General features: G+C 41.4%; 1 protein-coding gene across 2 annotated transcripts in view; it reads left to right on the top strand.

Moving 5' to 3' along the window:
• The first annotated feature begins 1,295 nt into the window (after positions 1-1,295).
• The window catches only part of LOC146321200 (RNA-binding motif, single-stranded-interacting protein 3-like), a 174,733-nt gene continuing 156,230 nt past the window's right edge, over positions 1,296-19,798 (top strand). The window contains exon 1 of one of the 2 annotated variants that reach the window (XM_084726256.1): positions 1,296-2,782. In XM_084726256.1, coding sequence (XP_084582382.1) covers positions 2,708-2,782 — 75 coding nt within the window. In that variant the 5' untranslated portion in view covers positions 1,296-2,707. The remainder of the gene's footprint in view (positions 2,783-19,798) is intronic. The other variant, XM_084726255.1, reaches the window with a different exon arrangement.

The raw sequence follows: 19,798 nt of genomic DNA on the forward strand, positions 1-19,798 counted from the left end.
AGGTGTTTACAGGCATCTGTACTTTAATTTAGTATTTATTTTTCTTTTTACTTTTACCTTTTTTTAAACACAAATAATTGGATTTTACGCTCCTTACATTTTCAAAACAGACTTATTAGTTTAGTTTTAATGGAACAATGGAACAATACAAAACACATAGAAATGACAATTATTTCAACAAGAAAAAAAGACATATGATGGAAATAATGTAACAAGGCAAAAACAACATAAAATACGTAACACTACAAAAATGACAAAAACAATGTAAATGACTTAATGAGGCAAAAACAATGTAGAGACATGATAAGAAAAAATAAGAAAACAACATAAGAAGACTTAAATTATGTAACACAACGTGACTAGATGAAAATTATATAACACAACAAAAACAATGAAACAAGGCAAAAATGCTGTAAAAGACATTACAAAATGAAAATGACATGAAAAATGTAAAAAGATGAAAATGACATTGACGACAAAAATGATGTAACAAAAGTAACAAGACTTATAAGGAAAACCACATAGGATGTAACGTGACGATTGAAAAGATGTAACAAGATGAAAACAGTGTAACAAGAAATAAAAGATTCATCAAGGAGAAAACAAAGTGGACTCAACCAAGGAGAAAAGGTGAGGTTCTGTCAACTTTGCACAGACAGCTGACAGAAATGTCCTTCAGGGGACGACTTACTGCTTTTTAACTTTGAGTGCATTTCAGAGCTTGTACTTTTCCACTTTTGCTCGAGTGAAGAAGCTGAATTAGTACTTCTTTAAGTACTTTTAGTAGTTTTTTTTTTTTTACACAAGTCTCTATATTCCTACTTGTGTAAAGAATGTGTGTGCTTTGCTATCTCTTGTCACGTGTGTTGGTTATGGCAGGTGTTTGTGACATGTTTGAAAGAGGATTAATTGTAGCACAGATAACGTGGGAAATATGACTATCATGTTGCTGAGTTTAAGGAATCCAAAGTCAGCTTTTATTATGGAAAATGTGTCATTGCTGCGCCTATAGAGTGCCAGTAGGGGGGCCTCTCTGTTTCCAAATTCTCCTCCTTGTGTATCCTCTTTTCACCCTTTACCCCAGCTCCAGCTCTTCATACTCACTCCCCAGCTCCGCCTTTCTGCCAGGAGAACAGCCCATCTCTGTCTCTCTCTTTTTCACTCAGTTTCTATTTAGTGCCCACACACACACACACACACACACACACACACTAACCCCGGGGCTTGAACGAGGGCAGGACCAACCACTCCCACTGTTCCATAGTTCCATGAAAAACACAGAGGCAGAGAGACACAGGCAGACAGAGGGAGAGAGACAGAGAGAGGGGAGGGGAGGAGCGTAGCTGCGCTGAAGCCGAGCCCCTCTATGCCTCAGCACGCAGAGTGGAGCAGACGGCAACAGCCACACAAACACACTCCCCTCTCAGTTACATGCACAGTCACACACATACCACACGCACACATACACCACCACCGCCGCCGCCGCCGCTGCCGCCACCACCATCACCACACACATACACACAGTGACGGCTGCCAGGCGCAGTGGGAAGCAAGCCGTCAGGGAGAAAGCTTGAGAAGAAAGAGAGGGATTGCAGAGGGGAAGAGAAGAAAAGAGAAGAGAGTTTGAAGGAGGCACCTTGTGGATCAGAAGGGATTTTCCTCTGTGTGAGTGCGCGTCTGGATAAGGCTATCTGCTGCTTCCTGAGCGCGAGGAGTTTTCACCGAGGCTTTTTCTTTTTCTGCTCATCCTCCACGCCGGGGCTCCAGCGATATCTACCTATCTATCCCCGGAGCTTAACAAAAGAGGGAGGGAGTGAGAGAGAGGGAGTGAGAAAAAAGGCAGTCACAGCTTCAGCTTCCAGACCACCCTCTCTCCTCCTCCTCCTCCTCCTCTTCCACCTCCTCCTCCTCTCCTCTCCTCTCCTCTCTCTCAAGCTCCACATCCATTTGTGAGTTCATCGCTGATTTAACTGTCTTGCGAGGATAGAGCAGAGGACAGCGTGTGTTCTCCAGGATACAGCCGAGCTCCCGGCGGGATCGGGGTCTCGTCTGGTGAGGAACAGCGAGACAGGGGGAAACGGATACACAGGAAGAGAGAAAGAGACGGAGAGAGACAAGAGTAAGAGACGCCGGAAAGCAAATTGAGGGGCATGTTCAGGGCAACAGAGAAGAAAAAGAGTGAGTCTGATTTTTAGAGCGGAGAGTGCAAGGAACCGGCAACCGGATCCCATCCATTCCTCCCTCCTCCTCCTCTTCATCCTCTTCTTCTTCCCTCTCCTTTTAACCTCTCTCCGTCCTGCTCTTCAGTCCCCCCCCTATTGTTTCCTGAATTGCCTCCTACTATCCTTTCATATCTTCCTTTCCTCACCCTCCACCTCCTTCTCCCCAAGCCCTCCTTTTTTTTTTTTGCTGCCACTCCGGATTCTCCCAGTCTCTGTTTCCAGACCCATGGTGAGAATGGTTTGGTGAGGTTCCCAGTGAGCTCCCAGACAAGTAGATAGACTCTAATCCCAAGTACTATCCATCCCTTCCGCTGAGCGTTCATCACACACACACCTCAGTAAAGAGAAGAGCGTTTCATCTCTCTGCATCCTCCACTCTTGGAAACAGTCGTCTGAAGGATCCAGGCCAGCCCCTCTGAGTGAACGTACCCCACCTGCGAGCTTCTATCTCCAGCCACCAGGACCTTCAATTGGATTCCAGCTACATGGGAAAACGTTTGGAGCAGCAGCCAATGTACCCCCACTACACCTACTACTACCCCCACTATCTCCAGACCAAGGTAGGATGGTCAGCGAGGTTGACCTATTTTACCCCTCCAACTCAAAAGAGAATAAACGTGTTTGTGTGTCGCGAAGACACACCAGTTTTTCGTCTTGTAACCGTTTCAAAACCATCTTGCACCCCTTCTTTCTCTATCTGCTGCCTCTTTAAATCATGTTGGCAAAATTATGTCTCGTTCCTCAATCTATGGACCTTCTACTACCCCTATTTTTACAAGACCAAGTTATGATGGTCAGTGAGGTTGACCTATTTTACCCCTCCAACTCAAAGCGAATTAACATGTTTGTGGTGTATCAAAAACATCAGCATTTTCTTCTTGTAACTGTCTCAAAGCCATTTTGTAAACCTCCTCTCTATCTGCTGCCTCTTTAAATGTCAAGTAATTCTTGTCTAAATTGTCATTTTCCTTAATATGGAACACGAACGCTCCAAACAGAGCATATCTAAAGTATGTTTTTCCAAGCCAGGAAAAGACCGAAATGACCAGAATCTTCTCGAGCACCAAAATAGATGCTGAAATGGCCTCACAAGACAAGTTGTCTTAAGTAATTCTTGGCTAAATTATGTTATCTTCCTTAATCTATGGACCAGGAACCAAGGTGTCTGATGCAGCGTATCTAAAAAGTGAGATTGTGTTTCCAAGCCAAGAAAAGACCAAAATGTGCTTACTTTAGGTCCAATGGTGAAGTGTCTTGAACAAGCACTGAGATGGATGCTGAAATGACCTCTCAAGACAAGTAATCTCAAGTAATCTTTGTCTGAACTATGTCATTTTCCTTAATTATGGACCAGGACCCAAAATAGGTGTCTGACAAAGCATATCTAAAGCAAGATTGTGTTTTACGAAACCAGGAAAATACCAAAATATACTCATTTTAGGTGAAGTTTCCTGACCAAGGGCCGAGATCGATGCTGAAAATGCCTCTCAAGACAGCTTGCTAAATGGCACCATGTCCCCTCTCCCCCATCTGTCTCTGAGCGGGGGGATATTGGTGTCACTCAGCTGGGTTTTTCCGTTTCCATCCACACTGAGTGCTTGACCCCATTCTCCCCTCTCCGACCCCACCAGCTCCAAGTTCAAGTTCAGGGCATGAGGCCCACCCTTCCCTAAGCCCTTGTTTTCTCTCTGACTTTGTGTCCCCTCTCCCGCTCTGTCACCCCACACACACCCTCTACCCCTCCCTCCACAACACATACTCACCCATGATGGCTGTGTTGTAGATGTGATGGATGGAACCTTATCCTCTGCTTACCAAGAGTACAGAAATCTGAGCTCTTTTTCTTTATTCTTTCAGTTTTATCCCAGGTCTCTTGCTCACATGTACTGTAGCATGAATACACATGAACACACACATGAAAACACACAACGTATTTCCCACTCTTGAGCCTTCTACCACCGCGAAGAGGAAAAATGGATTGCTAAGGCCTGATCGATTGCTCCTGCATCATATCGCCCGGCCCGCCGTTCCCTTTGTCTGCCGTGATTCATTTGTTTTTTTTTGTTTTTTTGCTTTCGTGTGATAGTAAGAGTGAGGAGTTGGCAGGTTTGCTGCAATATTTAGTAAATGTGTACATGTCAGTAGGCAAGAGAGATGGAGAGAGAAGCAGAAGATAAAAGTGTAGGAGTGGGATGCTATGAGAATAGAGAGATCATGCTACTGGGTGGACAGTGTGGGAAGAGCAGGTAAGAAAATTATTGCTCCACAGTTAAAAATATGTTGAACCTGAAACCAGAGGCAGACTGCGTGATGTTTTTGTAGCCCATCGGTAGGATTTCTTCTCCTAGATTCCAATCCAAATGATTTAATACAGAACATCCAGCCAATTCGCAATCTGATATTTTCATTTTTCATCTTTAGGCAGCTGCATAGTGTACACAAGACATACCTGAGAGCACTCAAATAGCTCTACAACAAGTTCTTCTTTCTTTTCTTTTTTTCGACAAAATGACAAACTGTAAAGTATAGTTATCTCTTGCAATTTCTAAACTGACCTAAAATACTGAACACTCTAAAAATAACACAATCCCAATTGGTACAATATCAAATTTGTCATGTTGAAAGAAGCTGTTACTGCTGCCTCGCAAAGCACAAAGAGTACAAGTGGATGACAATTACTGTACAGATGAAAGCTGGTGGAGACTGAGTATATTTAGATGCAGTAAGCAAAAAGAATTGGGATTGTGGAGGGTTTAATATATCTGATGCTGATCAAAGAAATCATTGGCCACAATCAGTCTGATCAGCCCTGGACATTTGGACAGTTGTTAGGTTTTTCATGACAAGGACCCCCACAATATATGTACATCAGACTTATCTTATATTAGATTTTAGATTTTATTTTGAACATGGTAAAAGAAAAGAAAATTCAATATACAAGTACAGAAAAAACAAAAACAAATGACCATAACAACAAATGTTCAGCAGGAATAAAGGGTACTTTCAAACATTCTTAAAGGTATAATATGCAACATTTTTGTCAAAACCAATGTATAGACATTTTAATCTATTGTAAACATAATCCAATCACTGCTTGTGTCTGCAGAGACCCTGCCCTCTGCTTTTCCTCATTTTTGTCATTATTCTGCTGTCCTCAGGATGCTTTACCAATTCAAAATGTTGGCATTTTATGTCCTGGTGTTCTTCTGGTGTGTTTTATTGTAGGTTTGAAGTTAGTCTTCATATTCAATCAATGAACAGACTAGGGTCACTAAATACAATCAATGATTCCTTCCCTTGTTGTCAAATTTCACAAAAATGTGATAAAAGTTAAAAATATTCTATTCCTCCTTTTGCTGGGGACCCACAACAACCCACTCATGGCCCCCTGTTGGTCCCCAGACCCCAGTTTGAGAATTGTTAACTTGGTATAGTAAATGTAGCGATAGGCAGTGAGTAGTTTTGATATAATTATATGCTTAAATCTAATAAAAGTTTTAATTTTTGATGAAAGGAGCTTTTCAGTTTAGTTTAAATGATTCAAGTGCACACACTGACAAATGTTATTCATTGCCTAAAACACATCTACTGTAGCAGCTCTTTAGCATTAGTTGAGAAAATAAAATTAATATTTCCAATTTACTGCAGGCTACATTTGCAGATGACGTGCAGATTGTATTTGCTTCACGCCTGCATTACAGACTTATCTGCTGATCTTGGAGCTGCACACATTCACATCTGGGAGCTGTCTGATAATTTTAAGAATGTGCCTAAGATGAACAAACAGAAGCTGGAAACTGTTTGTTAATGCACATCTGTGACTTGGTTGTGATAAACAGCATCTCCAATGATGAGCACGCCTTTTTGTTTGCTAATCTGGGGGAGCAAATGCATGTCTGCTGCTGGATAATATAAACTGTGTTGATCCAAAATTTCCTTTTAATGACAGAAACTTCAAGAATATATATGGTAATTGTCTCTTGGCAAGTGTTCTTTTAATATATTAATTTTAATATAATTAATATATTTTTGTATCCAGAACAGAATGAATTAAAACAACAAAAATGTATAAATTAAAATTTTTAATAAATCATGCTTGCAAAAACTTTGACAGACAGTGTTTTTGGCAGCATTTTTATCCTTAATTTTGTGGCTGCATTAATTCTGCATATTTAAGCTTATGAGAAAAAAATGTTGTGATTTCATCAGATTTATAACGAACTTGTAAGAGAATCTTATTTAATTCCCAGCAGTAACAAAGAAGCAGCATTGCTAATCAGCCCTCTCAGTGATAGGAGCATCCTGTAAAATCCACTGTGTGATTTGTAGGCTTTATACACATGTATGTTAGATTAACTTCAACATTTGATGCATGTCTGTTGCGCTGTTTTATGCGTGCAGATGTCGCTGTGTCACATTGCTGTCTCTTGTTCTATGATTTATCTTCATCAGTTCAAGGTCATCTAATTTCTCTCAAGTATCTGCAACAGGCATCTGGTCCGGACCATCACTTCATTCCTTACACTCCATCCATCCCTCCATCCCTTCCTCCCACCATCCCTCCCTTCCTCCCTCCGTTGTCAAGGTCAAATCAAATTGGATCCTACCTTCCCCAGTGGTCCCTCTTGGGCTGTGTGTGTGTGTGTGTGTGGATGGATATACATCCATATATGAATAAAACCTGCATCCTGTATGTCGGCTTTGCATCCGTGACTGTACGTGAGCCTGGAACTTTGTCTGTCAATGCATGTGTGAGCATGAACTGAATATATTTGCTCACTTTCGTGTGTGGAAGTGCATGTGTGTATCCTGTGTGTGTGTGTGTGTGTGTGTGTGTGTGTGTGTGGCCTCTGAACAGTGACTCCCCTGCCTGACCCCATCTCAGTGCAGCTTGCTGTCATTAAAGCTCACTGGGTCCCAGAAGAACAGTTGTGTGTGTGTGTGTGTGTGTGTGTGTGTGTGTGTGCATGCATGCATGCGCGCGCGCGCGCGTGTGTGTGTGTGTGTGTGTGTGTGCATGTTGGAGGCCCCATAGAATAGCTCAATTATACATCTGTGTGGACCTTGACAACAGCCTGGTGTTTGATCTGCCAGTGCTGATCTCTAACTTCAAATACGACAAGTTGGTGCATTCACATGCTCCTTGGACGATCCCTGGTTTGATAGTTGTTCTTCTGACTTTGGAGTGTTTATGAGCTTTTCAGTCATAATGTTGAAACAATATGGAAGCTGCGACAGTAAATTCCCTTAAACCACTAAACTATTGATTTACTTAACATGTTATCAGGTTAGATGCTGATAAATAACTTTTCCAGCTAATCTAGATGGTTCCATGTGGGCAGCAACTAATGATTACAACCTGATACAACATTACAAAATACATATGAGCAAGAAATTGATAAGAAAACTGAGTTGAAGGAGCAATATGTAACAAAAATGAGAGGAGTTGTTGCAATTTGTGGAGGCATCTACATGAATTTGTGAGTTGGAAACTTATTTTTCTGATTATTTATTTGGACACCACATGAATGCAAGAAATGTGTGTGTGTGTGTGTGTGTGTGTGTGTGTAAAGGTTTGTGGGTGTGGATATGGGTGTGCAGGTGGTTTTCAGGCTTTTCTTTGTGTACAATGGACAAGAGCAGATAAATTATTGTGTGGTCTCTCTTTAGCCTTTCTCACACTTTCCATCTCTCTCTCTCTCTCTCTCTCTCTCTCTCTCTCTCTCTCTCTCTCACACACACACACTCTCTCCTTCTCTTGCTCACTGATCTGATTGGAGATGTAAATGGCCTCTTATTAATCTTGATTTCAGAGAGTGGAGGCTCTTCTCCTGTGGAAATCAATCATGTGTGTGTCTGTGTGTGTGTATGTATGTGTGCACTGCCCTCACCGTCTTACAATAGCAATCTTTAAACAGACACACTCCCTCACAAGCGCGCACACATGCACCACCTTCACACAAAGGCAGTTATGAAATGACTAGCTTAAACTAACAATGCTCAGCCAGATGACAGAGAGTGTGTAAATGTGCGGCTATTAAAGAGAGAATTGCTGCTGCTCTGCCTCCATAATGGGCTATAGGTACAGTTAGTGTACATTAGCAGGGGGCAGGGAGGGACAGCATGCGCTCTTATGCGAGCCTTGTGGCCCTTAATCATGGCTGTAAGAGGGTTTGAGGGGATCACTGGGATGTTTAATGCTGAAGCGCAGCTGTAGTGTTGCGTTCTCTGTGTGATTTTTAAAAATTGAACCAGAGGGTTAAAGCTAGAGGGACGAGTTGTGGCTCAAATCTGTCATTCTTAAGTGCAATCAGTGTTTGGGCTGTTTGTAATAGCCTCTGAGCTAGTTTCATATGGCACATTGTTGATGCCCGATCTGGTGCTTAGAAGGCATCATTTAGTAAGCATTTTTCTTACATTTTGCAGGAATTCCAGCCCATGAACTCTCAAATTGGAGCAAATCAGAGTGTCAAATTAAAATCAAATTATTTGAGCTTGTGATTGTTGCTTTTTGAGCATTTTCCTGTGGTTGGGCTGGAATGTGTCATCACAGCAAATTTCATTTCAGTGACAAAATCTGACGTGTCGCTTTCCTCAGAGTGGAAGCATGACATTCATGATGTACATGACAGACAAAGCAGATGCCTCTTGGTATGCTCCTGTTACAAACATTTGTTCTTTCCCGCCATAAATTAAATTTGTGAAGATTATCAGTTTGATCTGGCCACTTCCTTCGGAGGAGCCAGAATCTCCCTTATCCTAACACATAAATAAACATTTTGTTTCAAATTAAAAAAGTTAGTGTCTGGACTGCTGTAAAATGTTAAGTTGACTGAATTTGAAAAGACAATTATTTTCTAGTCAAGAAAGATGATATTCATTGAATTTTACCTGTGAAAATGTGCTCAGTAGGTTTACAGTAATACATTGCATTCATCCAACTTCATCAAATCAAAAAACTTGATGTTCAGAGTGTTCTGAAAATATATACTAGACATTTTAAGTTTAATTAACTTTGAATTAAATAAAACTTACCTTCAGTTAATGACAAAAGATTAGATTCCACTAAATTCCATGATTTCTCACAGTGAAACACTTGTAATACCCTCTAGTCCCTCTCATCTCTCCTGTCTCTTATCTCAAACAAGATTCGCCCTACTTTGACTTTGCATGTGCTTTTACGTATCTTTATGCCTATATATGAACTTTCATCTGTATATGCATGCATGGTGGTTCCTCTGAATATAGTAGAGCTATTCAAGCTTTTTTTTTAATCTTTTAGCCTCTGATGATGATTGACTGAGGATGTGAATCTTTGATGATAATCGTGAAGAGCAAGATAAGAGAGAAGCTGAAAAGGGAAAAAAAGTCACATTATCAACCAGCCGATCATTAGTTTGCTGCAGATCAGTGTGCTAATATGCTCAGTGGCACACGAGGAGCTTTAATTAGGGTAATGAGAAACAGCATTCAGCTGATATCAAAGTAATGACACATGCGGACACGCCCGGACATCTAAATAGAATATTCCATCCCTTCAAAAATGAGCTTTTCACATTCAATTACTCTCTATTATGCGCTAGATAAATGTGGTCAGTGGTTGGCTTAGCTGTGATGAGTAAACATCATAAAGGCAGGACAGAAAGGGGCATGCACACACACACACACACACACACACACACACACACACACACACACACACACAGACACACACACAGACACACACACACACACACACACACACACACACACAGACACACACACACACACACACACACACAGACGCACACACACACAACATGGAGATATGCCTGTGTAAACACAAAGAGGACAAAAAAACAGATGAACTCACACATTGAGCTGTTCACTCTGTTCTCTCTCTCCTATCACTTCCTTCCTTCCTCCCTTGTTTCCTTCCAAGCTCCTGTTCCTCCTCTTGTCAAACATTAAGTACTTCACCTTAGCAGAAACAGCGTCTATGAATTATACAGCACACATACACACACACACACACACATACAGAAACTGAACAGTGTGAATTCAGTGAATTCTAAGTTACAAACTTGCTGCTCAACCGCTTCATGCCTCCTGTCCCTGCCTATCGCCGCCTGACCCTGCTGTGTCTTCATCCTCCCCGGGGTCACAGTCCTGTACATTACCTTGGTAATACTACTATATTCCCTACTGTTAAACTGGCTTCCATTGCTCTTGGAGGCTGTGTCTCAGTCTAAAAAGGACCACTGCTGACTGGTTAATGGCAGCTACAACACAGTCAGCACCAGTGAACCGGTGTCCTCAGTGTTACGATAATCCCATGGGCTATATGGCAAGGCGCAGCTCCTGAACGTGAGGCGTTCTCCTGTGACTAACGAATAAATGAAAACATGGTCGACTAAGGTTTAGACAACTATTAGGGGGCAACACTACTTGTTTCCTTCCAAGCTTCTGTTCCTCCTCTTGTCAAACATAAAGTACTTTGCCTTAGCAGAAACAGCGACCATAAATTATGCAGCACACATCACACGCACACAAAAACTGAATCGTGCGTGTGTGTAGTGTGCAAAGTAAACAGGGTATAGCGTTTATAGCACGACATGCATTCTGCTCAGGCCCTGTTTCTCCTCACACATCTGCCTGCCTGCATCAGTTGTCGTTTTACAACGGACAGTATTATCATGCGCCTGTTGTTTAAGACCCAGCTATTCTGTTTGGATCTCGGCTCGCCTCTTGATAGCATCATATGCAAATGTAGAAAATAGAGAATAGCCTTATGTTGCCTTTTTCTAATGCCCTACCAACACTCACGCTCCCTCCTTTCCCTGCTTTTCTCTTTTCCTGCCTCTCTCCTACTGTGTTCTGGGCTCTCTCTTTCTCTCTGCTACCATCTGTTCAGTTTGCCGGGCCTGGGTAGTTTTTACTGCTTAAAAGGGACTCTCCTAACCACCCATATATGTCCATTTATTATTCTCCGTGGGCTGTTCTATTCTTGTCCCAGTACAGTAGCGGACGCTGACCAGTGCCTTGCTATGTTGAATAGGAGTGAAAAAGCTTCAGCGGGTCAGCGCATGCACGGAGAGGGGTGAGAGCGGCTCACCCTCGCTGCCAGTTTTGTAATAGAAAATATGTGGAGGAGGGAGAGAGAGAAAAAGAGGAGGATAGATGAGAAAAAGGGATGTGAAGGAGAGTAGAGTGAGATATATCAAAAAGAGAACAGATGGCGGCAGCAGAAAGAATTCAAAAGAAGAGGAGAGATCCAAAGGGAAATAAAGAGCGAAGCAGTGAAGGAGACAGAAGTTGGAGGCTGGGTCAGGGAATAATGGTGCTGCTGCATTTTTAATAGTTGGCCACTTTGTAGCGACCCTTGTCTAATGGATTCTCTGCCTCTTAAAAGCTCCTGTCAGAGCCCTCTACCTCAAACAGTTACACCACGGAAATTGCTGAGGGCTCCAATAGTCCCCAATACTTCCTGAGAGAACGTCCAATGATCTAATATTGTCTGGCAGCAAACATGATTCCAGTTAGTACGCAGATGTTTTGGCAAATCGTGTTTAGAGCTAATTTTACTTACAGGAAGCAGCCACTGAAATACTGAGGGCTTAAAAAAAAAAAAAAGACTAGCACTGATATCACAACTCTGGAGATGAACAGCTCTGGCCATCAGTGTGCTGGCTTTTAGAACACCCTGCTAAGTGCCTGACAAAGACTTTATTGGACAGATGAAAAGGGGGAGACAAAGAGCACAACCCCTAGCTGTTAGCTGTTTTAAGTGTGTGTGTCTGTGTCAGTGTGTGTATCTGTGTGTCTGTGTGTTTAATTCAGTGCAGAGGGTATGGCCTGTGGCCATGAAGCTGATCTAGTTTCTGTAGATAGGAGATTCTGTCCATGTTTTACAAATGCCAGTATCTCTACATTAGGTGGTCTGTGGCCTTCAACTAAATACAAATGTTTATACAACTTGAATAGAGCAGGTTGAAAGACAAATAAAAAAGTGTGTACTTAATGCACTTGATGTTCGAGTTCATGGTTGGGCATCACGGTTTTTGCAGTGTGCTTGTGGCTCAGCAGAAAACAGTAATTGTACACACTTACACTGTGTAGGGTTGTCTAATTTTTCTCTGATCAAGAAGTTGCCAGTCATAGTCATTAACATTGTTTTGAATATGCTTGTGACTGCACTCACAACATCACATGTGCAAAAGATGTGATAATTTAAAAAGGCCAAAAATGAACAATGAAGAATGGTAAAATAGTGTTGTGTGCTGTAATTATTATTTCTGCCAAGCATAAGCCTGGAGGAGATCATACAATGGGTTTTGTGTGTGTGTGTGTGTGTGTGTGTGTGTGTGTGTGTGTGCGCGTGTAAACAGGGCTGGAGCTTGTCTGCAATTAATCTCACATACTAATGGACCCATTAGTCTAAAATCTTTTGTGCAGGTTTTTGAATGTATCCCCAAGAACGACTCCTGATTGTGGGAATTCACAATTTTTAGAAAAACTCATATGAATCTATACGTAAGCTTTATCAGCGTCTGACTCCATACTCCATCTGGTAGGGGCCACAAATAATCAGCAACTGCTCGGCTAAAACAAGGATAAGCTGCTGGCAATGAACTAGTTACATGTATTTAAATTACTAAATAAATGTTATTGTAATTTCTTACAGCTACTGTGGAAAAAGTATGTAATGAAGTGACAATTAGTAGGCAAAGTTTTGGTGATTACAAAGGGGCAACATTTTTTTGGTAAGAAGCTTATATTTAGAATATGATATTCATTAAAAAAAACATTTCTGTTACAATACCATAACACTAGTCTGTGCATCTTAAAGGAAACTGAGCTTGTACCATATAAAAACTCTGTTAAAGACTTTATGTACCTACTCTATAGTATATAAAACACTTTATTCAAAACGTTAACAAATCTCAGGTTGCATCTGGAAGTTGTGATGACATTGTAGTAGGAGCTTCACAATCTGTTGCATTGTAGAGATCTACACTCTACTAAGTGCACTCTTCTAGCTGAGAATGTATTTTCTAAAATTATATATCCAGGTTTCAGCGCAGAGGCATAGTTCACTTGACGTTAACCGTTCACTCATCTTCAGCTTTGTGCAGAGTATACAGTTCTTCATCCAACGTTTCGCTCAAATGTAGAAATTTTCCTCTACTTCAGCATATATTAGATGCACGATTTTGTGTTCTTACCGTGTTTTGGGGGGGTTGGCTGGCAAAATGCTGCAGAATAACAAAAAAAAAAATCTGTGTAGGTTGGTGAAAAACAGATATGTTATGTTATGTGTTGGGATTCTAGTTTATGTTTGTTTATGTAATCTTAGGGACCGTTCCTAGCTTAAGGATCATTAGCTGATCTGTTGACCCATGATGCCCCTGTGTCAACCTGTTTACGCTGAATCGGGGAACGAAACATGAGTCAAGCCATGCAGCACACATCCAGATGTTGTCTGGATGTGTTACACCTACACCTACATGCTGTCACGGATATTATTATGAATTTCATGATCTCCTCATTAAACATAAATTGATCCAGTACAGTCAGGATACCTGTTTTATGTCTTGATGAACAAAAGGTTTTTCATCAAATATTTTTCATGAAAGCCCGACATATTATACTACACATCTAGTTAGAACTATTAGTCATCTCTAATGATTTTAGCATTTAATTAGGCCATTTCTTTTGCACATTCATTCATTTTCTAGTACTTATTCTGTTCAGGTTTGTCTTTACACAACAAATGAAAATAACTGACCGTTACTTGTTTGCATGCAAACAAGAAATATGATAACATATTTTGTGTTCACAGACTGAACATACTCATTACAATTCATTCATACAACTGAAAATATTCATCTCTAACACATGACCATTATTCGCATGCATTCTGTGCATTAAATGCATGATGTCATTATTACAGGCTACGTGGGGATTTACTCGCTGCATTTCTTATTCTCATTTTGTGCGAGGTGGTGGGGTGTGGGGGTTTTGTGCGTTGGTGGGTGAGTGATCCCTCCACCAGGGACCAGAGAGATAATTGAAAGAATGGCCTAAGGGATTTTCCCCCATATGTTGTTCCTCATCCTAGTTAGATGTTGCTTCTTCCTATCATTCTCTCCCCTGTCTCTTGCTGTCTCAGTCTCGCGCTTCTCCTTGTATCTCTTACTGTGCCTATTCTATTCCATCTCTATTCTCAGGGCAGTGCAGGTGAAAAATGTTAAAAGAAAATTCCTCCCCCGAATACCTTTGAATACCACAGTTACTGTGAATAGGTCTATGACCTTAAACACATTCCAGTAATTTTGTCATTTACCATCTCTCTCTTCAGCTACTTCAGTGTCTTTACATTTCACAGAACACCTTTTAACATCCTCCAAAGAACTGAGTCCCACCATTTGTGAAGAGTGGAGAGACTAATAAGGGTAGTGATAGCTGTAGTTAAGAGAGTCTGTCTTTTCTGTGCAGAAAATGTGAAAAAAGACTCCACTGATTATCTTTTGCTACGTTTCCTGGAAGAAAGTCTTAACCAGTTTCTTTGTAGCTGTCATCACTCGTGGACTTGGCATGAGGCTGTAACATTTTTCTCTGACAGCCGATAGGCCACACCTGGTCTCAGTAAACACAAGTTAGGTGTAGTAACAGTACCATGAATGTTATATACATTTCATTTCACACAATCATTATACACAGTACATACAGTAGCAATAATTGCAATAGAAGCGACTGTATAGGTTGAGGTGTGTTCCACAAAAATCAAGCAAAATCAAGTAAATTAAATTAAATTAAAATCAATAGAATAATTAAATGTTGGACATGGACCAGAGAACATGAAGGGAAAAGTGTAATTGTAAACAAAAATAAAATAAACAACATGGCTTGATCATGTATGATACATCTACTTAGTGTGGAGGTGGTTCTATCAGTGGGTGAAATCTGATGCTGAACTATACTGCAAGTCAAAATCTACGCCGTTGGTATCAACAGCGGGATTCACATTACCCGTTTGCGGCAACTATAAATCCAGATTGAGCCCTTAGAGTTAGATTTTCTTGGTGAAATAAAGTCACAGAGCTCATCATTACAGCATTTTATTTTACACAAAGTTCCTTTCCCAACACTTATGGTAAACCGTAAAGCCCACAAAATAAAGTCCTGGTATTTACAGGGATTTCTCACCAAAGTCTTGTCTGGGCCAAATAAAATGCAGGACACTAGAGTTTTTTAGGCATGTGTGGTTCTGCATCTGTGTGAATGCATGCATTTGTGTATGCTGAAGACTGTATCTGTAACCAAAAGACTAAATGTGCAGAACGTTTAACAGATACTGTAGTTTGATCAGAAAAGCAAGCCTCCATCCCCCAAGATTCCAAAGAGGCTTCAAATGCAGAACACACATTCCCATACCTTTAACCACCCAAGCAACTGGATAAAACCGTATCCAAAATGGCTCCATATGTAGAATTCTTCTTCAATGCCAGTGCATACAGTGATAATTTCAGCTCAGCACTAAAAAAAGACCCTCATATTTCCAGTGGAACCACTTGGAAAAGGGCAAACTGGTAAGATAATGTGCCAGAAAACAGATGATCCATATTCTGCGTTCTTGGCATTGTGGATTTTCCACCTCACAGAAGTGTATTTCTAAAAATCATTGTTGTGTTCTATCTATTTTTATTATTTTATTTATTAAAATGCTGCAAGGGAAATCAGTTTCTCAAGAAAAAAAATGATACATTCCTGAGAAGTAGAAAACCTGAGGAAAATAATCAACCCCAGCACACAGTGTGCCTTCTCCTTGATACTCCGCTGTCTCTTACTGGCTGCTAACCACCGATAGTGTTCAAATCCACGTCAGTTTCGAGGACTTGCGAGCACATAGGACACATTTTTTGTATCAAGCGGCACCAGTAGGACAGCTCCAAGTGTGAACAAACTCTGGAGCTCGACCTCAGTAGTCCTTCTTTCTCAGCCTGATAGGAATACATAAAGAAAACACAGTTAAACTCTATAAAACTGCCACAGTGTTTGCCCTTACAGACAGTTTTAGCTGGGTTACAGACACACTCTTGTCCCTGAGCCAGAGGTGGCTGGCCGGGCCAAACATCTCCTATTCCCTGCTAATGAAATCCTGAATAAAACCCTCCCTGCTCAGCTTGATCCCTCACACACACACGATTGCACAAGTACAAACACACAAACACAGACACCCACTCTCCAGGGTTCTGGTATACACGCATACACACACACACACACACGCACAAACACACACTCACAGAACCCCTGCAGTCCCAGCCGGGGATTATCCTAGGAAAACACTCCTTTTGTTGGGCCCCAGTCAAATTACTTTTCAGAGCTCTCATGCTTTTATCAAAGCTGTCTACGTAACTGTGTGTATGTGCGTGTGTGTGTGTTTGTGTGTGTGTGGGCATGCATGTCGAGGCAGTCCAAACATAGGCTGTTGCTGATTGCAGGGAGCACATCCAAAGTGAATGGTCACTAATGACACTTGAAAGTAAGCAGTTTATATTGCCCTCAGTTTGTGTGTGTATGTGTGTGAGAAAGTGATGGCGTGTATGTGTCAACTCATATGCCAGTGATTTTCTAAGGATCATATAACACCAAATCACCATGTTGTGTCTGTTGGCAGGCTGGTCTGGTGATTGTGACATTTCAACTTGACATCTATGAATAAAAACACAGATACTTCTAAACAAGAACACGGATGAAGTTGCCCTCCCCGTAGGCTTCATGGACACCACCCCTTCTGTGAGGAAATCTTTGGGAAGTTCTGCATGACAAGTTCAAGGCTGTCCTTACTAGTAGAACAACAAAGTTGGTTGTTCAAATTCATAAAATAACCTCATAATAAATGTTTTCTTCTTTGGGCGGATCGCCCACTGACATAGTATGTGGTTACCAGGGATTATGGTTCAAATGTTGCTCTCTTCAAACCAACCAAAGCCCATAAGCGAAATCAGTAATTTTACCCTGCAGAACATGGGAGTTTCTGGTCTACTGCTGCCTTGATCTGTTAGCTGGGTTATATTATTGTGTCACTTTGGTAAATATGAACTAACCTTTTAAAACAGAGAAGTCACACAAAAACAAGCTAACGGAGTAAGGCAGCGGCAGACCAGCAACAAGGTAAAATCACTGATTTTGCCTTGAAGAACATGGGAGTTGCCTACAGAGTTTGGTTCATTTTGAGCAAGTGATATTTGTCTCATACTCATGGTTTCCTGTCAGAAAAGGCAGTGAATAAAACTGTGAAGATATTCTAAAAATAGTCTGCACTTAATCTGATATTGTTTTTTACCTGGAACTTTTTTTTTAAGTGGCTAAAATACCATTTTGTCGCTTAGTCAGCGATACATATCTTAGGTTCTGTGCTGGTGCGCCTCTCTGCTTCTCCTAACTGGGGACTTGACAGCCACCATCTACTATGCTACACTGACTATCTATAGGTACCTCACACAGACCCACTTCAAATAATCTGGACACATCCCTTTAATCAAGTTGTTTTAGCAGCCTGAACATATCAAAACTAAACCACAGGGCTGACAGACCAAGAAAATGCTCAGACATACCATTTTTTGGAACAGTAGATTGTCTGACCTTTTTTGTTCTGTAGGTATGAGGACTTGCTGACTGAATCAGTACATTGAGTTCAGAGAGGCCTCCATAATGACTGCCAATGTATAGTCATACTTTTGCTCAGTGGATAATTATTTTCTGGGGTACCAACTTTCAGCCTGGGCAGTGGCCAACTCTGGTTGACTGGGCACAGATTGTTAAGCTACATTCAGCTTCTATTCATTCACACTACCGGCTCTCCTCAGAGACTACCAGTCTTTTTCAAAGTCGTGTGAGAGTGTGTGTTGTGTGTAAGTATGTTTCGGTGTGTGACTGCCCGCGTGTGTTCGCGCGTGTGTGAGAGATGTGGGTTTGTGCTTGTGTCGGAGACACAGAGAGATGAGGCGAGAGTGCCAAAGTGAGAGATAAACAGAGACTAACAACGAAGGAGGAGAAGTAAAGCGTGTGCATGTGCGCATGTGTATGTGTGTGTGTCAAGGGTGCAAACTAGCTTTGTAGCTCTCAGTGAAGTGTTGATTTAAGTGGAAGTGGAGGGAGGAGATGGGATAAAAGGCCTGACTAGATTAGGCTGGCACACACTACTGAGGCGTGCTGTACTGCCTGGCCTTTCAGCGCACTCTGTACTGAGCATGTGTGTGTGAGAGACTTGTACTTGTGTGACAGCGCTGAGGACGCTCGAATGGGGTTTGCGTGTGTGTGTGTGTGTGCAACTGTTGGATGCGGTTACTCTGCTGCTGATATTGGTGCAGCTGTACAATAAAGCAGCAGATTAGCAGAGCTACCGCAGCCACTATAACAGCACTGTGAACACTAATAACTGTTCTGACATCTCAGCAATATTCTGTGCTGGACATCGTGTCTGTTACCACGGTGAAGTGCCACTGTGGAGGCGAGCTATGGAGGATTCACAGTGTCATCCACAGTTCTGTATGTACCTAATGTATGTCCCAGCTTCTTTATCATTGTGAAGGATATGGGAAATACTGTACACTCTTAAAAGTAAAGGTGTTAACTAGAACCATAAAGGTTCTTCATCTTGTCCACAGAGGAGAATCCTCTTTGGTTCCTGATAGAACCTTTTCTAAAGGTTCCACTTACAATCCTTTCAGGGTCCTACCAAATAAGCTCTGGTTCTTGAAACAGTTCTGTTCTAGATCTTTGGAACCCTAGTGTTTGTAAACCAGCCCACATCCCTACTACGTTTAAGCGGAATCATTGCAATCAACCACCTGTAGAAAATGACACGCCCACTGTGGCTCCTAAGGAAAAGCTGCTATTTTTTGGTTTCAGTTTTCAGCTTCAGGGGTCATACCTAGAACCATCTCTGAAACATTTCTCCCAAACACCTCTACGATGAGAACTGGTTCTTGAACCAGTTCCATTCAAGATTTTTGGAACCTTGGTGTTATTTAGCAAACCAGCTCCTGTTTCCGCCAGTTTTGAGTGGAACCATTGTAATCAAGGATCATCAGCGATAGAGGGCGTTACACAATGCACAGTGACCTGTAGAATATGACACGCCCACTTTGATTCCCAAGAAAAACCTGCTATTTTTTTGTTCCAGCTGGGAACCCACATGTAGGGTTCTGAATTAATTTATTTTTTTCATGGAAATAGTCAGAATGGTAAAAAATCAGATGTGTAAAGTGGAACGAGGCTGATTCCATATTGGTTGAAAAGGACTGGATGAGGGTTCTATCAAGAGCATTTCCACCTTTCTAAGGGTGCTAACAAGAACTAACCCAGGGTCTACATTACAAGGGTTTTGTCTAGAACCCAGCCAGGGAGGTTCTACCAAGAATGCTTTCACATTATGGTACAAAAAACCTTTCATAAACCCTTGATGAAAGAGCTCTTTAAGAATTTCAGCAATCCTTAAAGAGCTCTTTCTTCCAATAGGTGTTCTATGAATGAAAAGGGTTCTTAATGGCAAATGGTTCTGGGTAGAACCTCAGCCCTTTTGAAAGAAC

This window comes from Lutjanus erythropterus, chromosome 9 (genome assembly GCF_056507025.1).
Source record: "Lutjanus erythropterus isolate fLutEry1 chromosome 9, fLutEry1.hap2, whole genome shotgun sequence".
NCBI classification, from domain to species: Eukaryota; Metazoa; Chordata; class Actinopteri; order Lutjaniformes; family Lutjanidae; genus Lutjanus; species Lutjanus erythropterus.